Source organism: Artibeus jamaicensis, unplaced genomic scaffold (assembly GCF_021234435.1).
Source record: "Artibeus jamaicensis isolate MK-2021 breed Jamaican fruit bat unplaced genomic scaffold, CSHL_Jam_final contig_723, whole genome shotgun sequence".
Lineage (NCBI taxonomy): Eukaryota > Metazoa > Chordata > Mammalia > Chiroptera > Phyllostomidae > Artibeus > Artibeus jamaicensis.
Genome location: NW_026521938.1, coordinates 1,971,394 through 1,980,470, shown reverse-complemented (window position 1 = coordinate 1,980,470; position 9,077 = coordinate 1,971,394). Strand labels below are relative to the sequence as shown.

Below are 9,077 nucleotides of genomic sequence, written 5' to 3'. Positions count from 1 at the left end.
CCTGATGGCGGGCGTTTTTGTCTTCTCTCTGAATCACCTCACCGTAGGAAGGGTGGCGAATGCAGTGCCGCGGTGGAGATCCTATTGACAATAAATCAGAGTCCTGGTCGCCGCGTCACAGAAGCGATTATGAGCCTCCGTGACTTCGCTCGAATGACCGAGATGGGGACCGCGATGCCCGACGCCCCCTCCTGGCCCACCGCTCCCGCTCTGCTCCACACTCCGAGTTTGCCTGTGGCCACCGATCAGAGGCGCCAGGTTGAGGTGAGTGCGCATCCCCGCGCCCTCCGTCCTCAGCCCACCTGAGCCCGGGACGGTCGTGAACCGAGAGAGACATTGGCTGTGTCATGGTTTTCAAAGCCGTTTAGATCCTTCTGAGATAGAAAACCGACTAGAGTGGGATGATAAGGACAGTGAGGCACAGGAAGAGGGCGGTTTTTCAAGGTCACGGAGCTGGTAAGCGGCAGTGCTGAGGAGACGTTTGGCCGGTGACATTTGGTCACCAGACTCCAGGGTGGGCGAGTATACAGCTGAGACCTGCTTACCTGGAGCTGAAGGGTGGTTGATTGCTTCTTTCCACAGGTTCTGAAGTTGAAAATCATTATCACACTAGACAGGAAAGTACAGAGTGTCCCAGTCCCTCCCAGGTGGTAACACTACTTGTAATAGTGTCCAAAGACTTCCCTTGGTTTTTTCCTGGCTCTTGGATGTGGGGACCCTGGGGATACCCCAATCCTGAGTGCAGGTCACTGGTAATATCAAGGTGCTCCCACTTCTTGTGTCAATTAAAGAAAATTTCGAATCTTAAGAGACTTTTAAAAAGTATTTTATTTATTTTTAGAGAGGGAAGGAAAGAAGGGAAACATCAATGTGTGGTTGCCTCTCGTGCACCCCCTATGGGGGCACGATTTGGTTTGCAACCCAGGCAAGTGCCCTGACTGGGAATGGAATCAGCGACCCTGTGGTTCACAGGCCAGTGCTCAATCCACTGAGCCACACCAGCCAGGGCACTTTAGAGCATTTAAAAAAAAAAATCTTTATTTCCCTGGCTGGTGTGGCTCAGTGGATTGAGCGCAGGTCTGCGAACCAGAGAATCGCGGTTCAATTCCCAGTCACGGCACATGCCTGGGTTGCAGGCCAGTTCCCTGCAGGCCAGTTCCCAGCAGGGGACGCACTAGAGGCAACCATACATTGATGTTTCCCTCTCTCCTTCCCTTCCCCTCTAAAGAGAAATAAACAAACAAACAAACAAATAAATAAATATTTTTTAAAAAAACAAAAAATCTTTATTACATTTTTTTCCAGTATTATTTATTCCCCTTTTGCCCCATGGAGGCTTTTAAAAATGTTTATTTTAGTCAAAAGGACGTCAATTGCAAAGAAACAGTCTTAACGGAGTGAGAAAATGCTTTGAAAAATAGTATTTTTTCCTACTTGTTTTATACATCAGAATCAAAAGGGAAGCATAAGTGGAAAATTTGACATCAGTTGGTGATAGGTTAGAGAGGCAGGAATATACAAAGAAGGAAACTCTGATATTAGAGAAGAAAATAAAAATGTTCATTTATATTTGTGGGTATAAGAGTTATTATTTAATTAATTAACACAATAATAACAGTGAGGGGTTTTTTGGTCTCTTTCTGGTGCAGTGTTTGTGTTTTGTAGGGTAAGAAAAAAGGAAATTAACCTGGTATTTGAGGGGTATATTAACATAAGTGCACAAATACAAAGATGAGATCAGATAAGGTAAAAATTGACCTTCCTCAGGGAAGATACTAACTTAGGACATAACTACTTACCATGACTTGCTTTTAGTTAGAATGTTTTAAATTCAGACTATATATAAGGGTGGTTTCGATTTCTCAATTTGTAGGCCATAGGACTCCCCTAAGCTGGTCAGGTTTAGTTCGTGCCCTCACTTTTTTTTTTTCCAGTCCACACAGGCAGCCACTTTGAGCAGTTAATTCAGGTTGTCCAGAAAGGGTTACCTGCACTTAATAATGCTTAGAGATGTCACAGAACTTAAAATAGGTACCTCAGGTCTCCTTTGTTTGTGTTAAAAACAAGGAGCAAGGGGATCAAGAATGAGACTTACAAAGTGGCCAAATGATAATTAAGGTATTCATAATGGGGATACTGAGGCATTTGTTTAAGGGAAAGGCATTGGTCTCTCCTGGATTTAACAGGCTCCTTGTGGATGCATGGTGGAAATACATATTTATAGGGGTTAATGGAGAGAGCACTGGCCTAGGCGAGTTCTATGATCCAAAGGAGAGCCGATGGACCCAGAGGAAAGCTGATTAACAAGAAATGGGCCTCAGGTAGGAGAGAAGGTTGGTTTCTTTGTCCATCTTTTATTTTCTTCTTATATTTTTTTCATTACCCTTTATCCATCCCCCTCATACCCTCTTCCACCTCCATCCACACCCTCCCCCTTCCATTTCTAAAGAATGTCAAGTAGAGTTGCAGATTTTGCAGCTGCAGGAGAGAAAGGAAAGGGTTCAAAACCACCCTAGCATTTTTCTTCCTAGCGCCTAAAGCAGTGGAGGCTCCATCAACTGGGCAGGGGAGGATGGTGGTATGTTAATTTCTTTGAGAATATCAGAAGGATGTTTTGCTTCACATTTATAAGAGTTTCAAACAGCAGTGAGCGGAAATATCTCATGAGTGAACACAAGGGTCTGGAAATCTGTGGAAGGGTTGAGGTAGGAGTAATTAAAAAATGGTGGCTCTTTTGCATGAGGGCAAAGGTGGTAGAGCTGAGGGTATGAACCCCAGGGTGAAGATCTGAAGAGGTAGAGATCATACAGTTGTGCATAGCTAGAGGGAGTATGAGCTCATGGTTCTAGGTACCTGGTGTTGGGAATTAAGGGTGAAGCATAAGACCATGTTTGGCTGTGTCTTGTAGGTATGATGTGGGAGACTCAGTGGAGTTGCTTGTTTGTAGGATGAGGCTCTGCAGGGTGGACCTTGAGTTTAGATGCCATATCTACCCCACTCCCTGTTATCCTGCCTGTCTATGCCAAGGGTGATATGAGTGATTAATGAGATTGTGATGAGACAGTAGGCAGTTCTGGCACCAGGGGCTGATGTCTTTTCTCAACTAAGGACCCTGTAGGGGGTAGAATGTGAGTAAGAGTACGATAGCGAGTTCTCAGACACACTTTAACAGATTTATTTTTGTTAATTCTGACAGGTCATTGTGATCTTTGAAGATATCGCCATGTATTTCTCCAGGACAGAATGGTACCTCCTTGGTGAGGCTCAGAGATGCCTGTACCTTGAGGTGATGCTGGAGAACTATGCTCTTATATCATCACTGGGTAAGACACTGACTCTCCCATTTCTCTCTTCTTTGGCATGCGTTCACTCCCCAGTCTTATGGGTTGCCTTTTGCTTCTATGCTCTAATGGTCCTGACCAGACTCATGCCCAGGGAGGAATGGACAGCAGCGGCTGGTCTTTGGCATGTTACAGGAAACTCAGTTCTCCTTTCCGACACAGTAAAGAATTACAGGTTAGCAAGTCTACTAGCATGCAAGCAGAATTTATTAGTGATACCTTCTCATGGAAGAGAATGGGTCTTGTGAAGTTGGGGGTATAAGTTGTAGGTTTAGGGCAAGGCAGGGGTGGCAAAAAGCATCAGGTCTTTGTCGTTAGGACTCATGTAGTGGGAGGATTGGGGTGAGATGTTATATATTGATTGATGGGTAAAGGTGGTGTTCAGTAGATTGAGCGCAGGCCTGCGAACCAGACAACCGCTGTTCAATTCCCAGTCAGGGCACATGCCTGGATTGCAGGCCGGTTCCCTGCAGGCCAGTTCCCAGCAGGGGACGCACAAAGGCAACCATACATTGATGTTTCTCTCCCTCTCTCCTTCCCTTCCCCTCTAAAGATAAACAAAATCTAAAAAAAAAAAAAAAGGGGGGGTGGTGGCAGCTTTCCCTGGGGGAACGTCACTACCCAAAAGTTGGTATATAGTCAGGGTTTGTCAGCCCAAATTCTTATCTTGATCCAGACCACATTTGGTCATCTTGTAAAACAGATACATGACAGGAGGCAGGTAATTAAAATTGGGGCACTTTCCAAAGTTATTTATAGGATCTTTCTGTAAGCACTAGGGACTCCCTCATAAAACAGATAGTGACCGGAAACAGGCAATTAATCAAAGCTGTTTTATGAACCTTCTTTTTTTTTTTAAAGATTTTATTTATTTATCTTTAGAGAGGAGAGGAAGGAGAGAAAGAGAGAAATATCAATGTATGGTTGTCTCTTGTGTGTCCCCTGCCAGGAACTGGCCTGCAACCAAGGCATGTGCCCTGACTGGGAATCGAACCTCCATCCTCCGGTTTGCAGGCCCGTGCCCAATCCACTGAGCTACACCAGCCAGGGCTTTGAACCTTCTTTGGGTGCTGTGGGTCCCCTTCCCACTTTCTTCCAAGACCAGGGATGAATGCATATTTTCAAAGGCTTTCTTCCCCAGATAGGGGAAACTATACCCAGAATTTCAAGGGCTTCCCTGTCCTGTGCTAACGTGTGTTTTTTGTGATGTGAAGTGTTCCCTGGGAATATTATTGGACCAGGCTCAGGACTGCTGAGTTAGTGGTTGAGATATGTCTTCCTTCTCCTCCCTGCCTTTACTGTCTATTCTGCCTGACAGGCTCACCCGTAATCCTCTCTCTAGGGGTCCTTCTTTTTGCTTCATTCTCCCAACCTTCAGTAAACTAACTCACATTTTCAAGAAACAATAAAACCCTCACTCTCTCCCGGTGACCTTGACTAAGGTTTGCATAGTTCCCATGCCCTGTGTTCCCTGGGGAGCCCTCTGTCCTCACACGTGGATTTCGGGCACTGCTTGCTCCCCGGTTTTCTGAGTAGATCCTGGCCTTGGCTGGGCTGGTTTGCTTGCACTGCCCCCTTCTCTCCCTGCAGCCTCAATCCCTGCTGTACTGAACCTCTTAGGGAAGAATTCGAAATCAGCTGTGTTGCCAGAAGGCTGATGGGTTTCTCATTGCAGTGAGAAAATACATTTTTTTATATTTCTGTTGATCATTCTACAACTATATATATTTTTTATCCTCAACGGAAAATATTTTTATTGATTGTTAGAAGGGAGGGAGAAATAGAAATATTGGTGTGAAAGAGAAGCATGGATAGGTTGCCCCCATATATGCCTTTAATAGGGGTGCAAACCCAAAACCTATTCATGCATGGGACCGTGCTATAACTAACTTGGGCCACTTGGGCAGGGCTGGATGAAATACTGTGCATATATTTATTAGTTCTGTTTTCTCAATAGTGTTTTCGAACTTCAATAATTCCTTATTGCTCTCAAATGGGACGATCTGCACATTGTTGAAAGGGGGATATTTAAGTTATCTAGTTCTGTTACATTGCATTTTCTGCCTTTAGATCTTATCCTGTTGGAGTTGTGGGAAATCATTGTTGGCTTAATGTTCTTAGGTGCTCTGTGGTTGGTTGCATAGTAATTCACATTCAAATTCCTACACACCCATCCATCGTAAGCAGGAAGGGTTTTGCAGGCAGCCATCAACAGAAATATTTTGTCAACCCAGCCCCTCTTCCTTGTGTCCAATTGTGTCCTATTATCCTTCCATTAATGAGATCCATTATCCATTAATGATGTCCATTATCACTGACCTCTGGGCTTATTTAGAGTCTGTTGCTCTTGTCTTGATAATCATCACATAGAATCGGACCAGATGTTACAGATGAAATTTTTTGATGAGAAAACCCTCTCCCCGTAGGTCAGTATGTACTTCACTAGCATTTGTTTTTGTTCAGGTTGCTGCTGTGGAACAGAGGAGGTGGAGGCACCCACTGAACAGAAAGTTTCTGTGAGAGTCTCAAAGGCTAAGAATCTTAAGTCAGCACTGTCTTCCCAGAAGAGCCACCCCTGTGAGAGTTGTGGGTGTGTCTTGAGAGACATTTTTCTTTTGTTTGACCAGCAGGGAACACAAGAGAGGCCGACCCTGCTGAGGTGTGGGGCATGTGCAAAACCATTTTATTTCAGTGCACAGAGTCACCAGCAGCAGGAGCAGGGCACAACAGAGAATTGTTTCATAAGCAGTGTGGACAGGATTTCACTGGAAAAGAGCTGCAATTCCCACATGTCATGGAATCCTTGTACCTCTAGTCAGATTGGAAGATGCTTCATCAGCCCCGGACATCTAGAGCAACTGGCTGTTCCCACCGTGCACAGGAGAAACAAAATCTCTAAATCTGGAATGACTTTACAAAGTACAAAATATTACACGACAAGAGAATGCAAGAAAGCCATTGGCTATGATAACACCCTTATTGAGGACCAGGGACTCCTTCCTGGAAGACAGTATTTTTTGTATTGTGAAATTAGAAAGACTGTTAACTGTACCTCTTCCCTCCATGTTCATCAGAGAGTTCACAGTGGAGAAAGGCCTTATGAGTGCATTGAATGCGGAAAATCTTTTAACTTTAGCTCTGAACTTTCTAAACATTCTGGAAAAAGGACTTATACATGTGATAGATGTGGAAAATCTTTTACTAGTAGTTCGAACCTCCGTTATCACCACAGAATTCACACTGGAGAAAGACCTTACAAGTGTGGTGAATGTGGGAAGTCTTTTACCCATCCCTCTCCCCTGCGTGCACATGAGAAAGTTCACATTGCAGAGAGGCCTTATGTGTGTAGTAAATGTGGGATGTCTTTTAAGAGAAAAGGTATCTTTAACTCTCATCAGAAAGTTCACACTGGAGAAAGGCCTTATGAGTGCAGTGAATGTGGGAAATATTTTAAGAGAAAAGATTATTTTAATTCTCATCAGAGACTTCACACTGGAGAAGGGCTTAATGAATGTGGTGAATGTGGGAAATATTTTACCCATAGATCTACCCTACGTAAACATCAGAAAGTTCACACTGTAGAAAAGCCTTATGAATGCCATGAATGTGGGAAGTATTTTAAGAGAAAAGATAACTTTAATTCTCATCACAGAGTACACACTGGAGAAAGACCTTATACATGTGGTGAATGTGGGAAATCTTTTACCCACAGCTCTACCCTGTGTAAACATCAGAGAGTTCACAGTGGAGAAAGGCCTTATGAGTGCAATGAATGTGGAAAATTTTTTACACGTAGCTCATCCCTCCATTATCATCACAGAATTCACACTGGAGAAAGGCCTTATAAGTGCAGTCAATGTGAAAAATCTTTTACTCGTAGCTCTGAACTTAGTAAACATCACAGAGTTCATATTGGAGAAAAGCCTTAGTAGTGTGGTAAATGTGGGAAATCATAAACTTAGCCCTCTGTAAACCTCACAGCATCCGCACTTGAAAAAGGCCTTACTAGTGCAATGGGCATGGGAAACCTTATACCTGTAGCTGTGCCCTCCGTTTTTATCAGTGTTCACACTGGATGAAGACCTTATGAGTGCACTAAATTGGGAAATCCTTTATGTGTACCAGTCAGATCCATTACCATCAAAGAGTTCACACTAAAGGAATGCCTGTGAGGTCAGTAAATGCAGGAAATCTTTTCTCTGTAGCATTAACCTTCATTGTTGTCAGTCAGAGACTACACACAGGAGCAAAGTTTTATGGCTGTAGGGAATGTAGGAAATTTTGTTTTATCAGTAATCTATGTTATCCTTAGAGGCTTCACATATGAGAAAGGCTTTATGAGTGCAGTGAAATAGGAATATCTTTTTCTGTGCAGTCCTCACTGTTGTCTTCAGAGAATTCATAACGGAATGGCCTTATGCCTGCAGTGAATGTGGGTAATGTTTTTCTTGTATTAGTGATTTCCACTAGTGTGATAGAATGTCACTGGGGAATGCAATTTCAGTAATTAAGAATATGAAGTATCTTTTAACTGTGGCCATTTCCTTCATTGTTATTAGAGAATTGACAATGTCTTAGTTCTTATAACTAAAGCAAACTTGGGATATCTTATTTTAACTTCTGTGTTAAATTCTGAGAAGTCATGAAACATTTTTACATACATCAAATATGAGAATTTTTTTTGTATCACTAGCCTCCATTATATTCCTATTTTCATTCTGGCAGAAGGCCTCATGAGTACATGGAATGTGAGAAAATATTTTTTGATTCTCCTTTCTATCATCAGTTTATACATAGACAGGCCTTACAGGAACATCACATGTGGGAAATCTTTTACCTTGTAGCTATAGCTGCTTTAATCATAGTTAAAGTCTTTAAACAAGAAGTGAACACAGGCAAATCTTTAGCCATAAGTCTCTACCCTTTCAATACTGGAGAGTTCTGTCTAAATGGTTACATTTCAGGAAATGTACTATTTTTTCTTTGTAATGACTGAAGAAAACTTACTGAGAAAAATGTCTGAGTTTAACTTTATATGTTCACAGTGTGGACATATCTTAGAAGTTTAATGTTTAAATTTTGCAGAACCTAACAAAGTACGACCTAAACTAATGGTGCCTTTTTGGATTCATATTTATAGAGTATGAGGGTTGCCTTTCCCCAGTCTAACAAAATCTTGATTGTTTAATTTTTATTATTTTAGCTCTTTTCATATGTGTTATGCACTCACTGTTTTAGTTGCATTTCCCTGAGGATTTTTGATGAACATTTTTGCAAGAATGTATGTACTAGAGATATGTTTTTAGTAAAATGGGCAGCTCACGCTCAATCCACTGAGCTACACCAGGCACACAAATAATTGTTTTTAATAGTAAAAAAACATACCCAAATTATTTGAATTTTTTATAAAAAGATTTATTTATTTTTAGAGAGGGGAAGGGAAGGAGAAAGAGAGAGAAACATCAATGTGTAGTTGCCTCTCACGTGCCCCCCTACTGGGGACCTTGTCTGCAATCCAGGCATGTGCCCTGTGAGGGAATTGAACTGGTGAACCTTTGGTTCACAGGCTGGAGCTTAATCCACTGAGCTGCAACAGCCAGGGCTATTTGGATTTTTTTTTTGGCTGTACACAATGTAGTTGGCACATTTTATATATTTTAACGAGTAATCTGAATTATTAACACTTTATTGATACTGTAAATTGAAACATTTAGTAATAAAAAGCTTTGCTTCTTA

At 42.3% G+C, this 9,077-nt stretch overlaps 1 protein-coding gene across 1 annotated transcript; it reads left to right on the top strand.

Moving 5' to 3' along the window:
- Positions 1-9,077, top strand: LOC119051590 (zinc finger protein 211-like). Its single transcript, XM_053672092.1, has 3 exons — positions 1-264; positions 3,197-3,323; positions 5,805-9,077. Exons 1-3 carry the CDS (start codon positions 130-132, stop codon positions 7,268-7,270), a joined length of 1,728 nt encoding a protein of 575 aa, XP_053528067.1. The 5' UTR covers positions 1-129; the 3' UTR covers positions 7,271-9,077.

Bases quoted from the DNA above. Each gene is read 5' to 3' on its own strand.
- LOC119051590 (XM_053672092.1), top strand. From the start codon at position 130: ATGAGCCTCCGTGACTTCGCTCGAATGACCGAGATGGGGACCGCGATG. The intron at 265-3,196 runs GTGAGTGCGCAT...TAATTCTGACAG, and splicing joins ATCAGAGGCGCCAGGTTGAG to GTCATTGTGATCTTTGAAGA. The intron at 3,324-5,804 runs GTAAGACACTGA...GTTTTTGTTCAG, and splicing joins TGCTCTTATATCATCACTGG to GTTGCTGCTGTGGAACAGAG.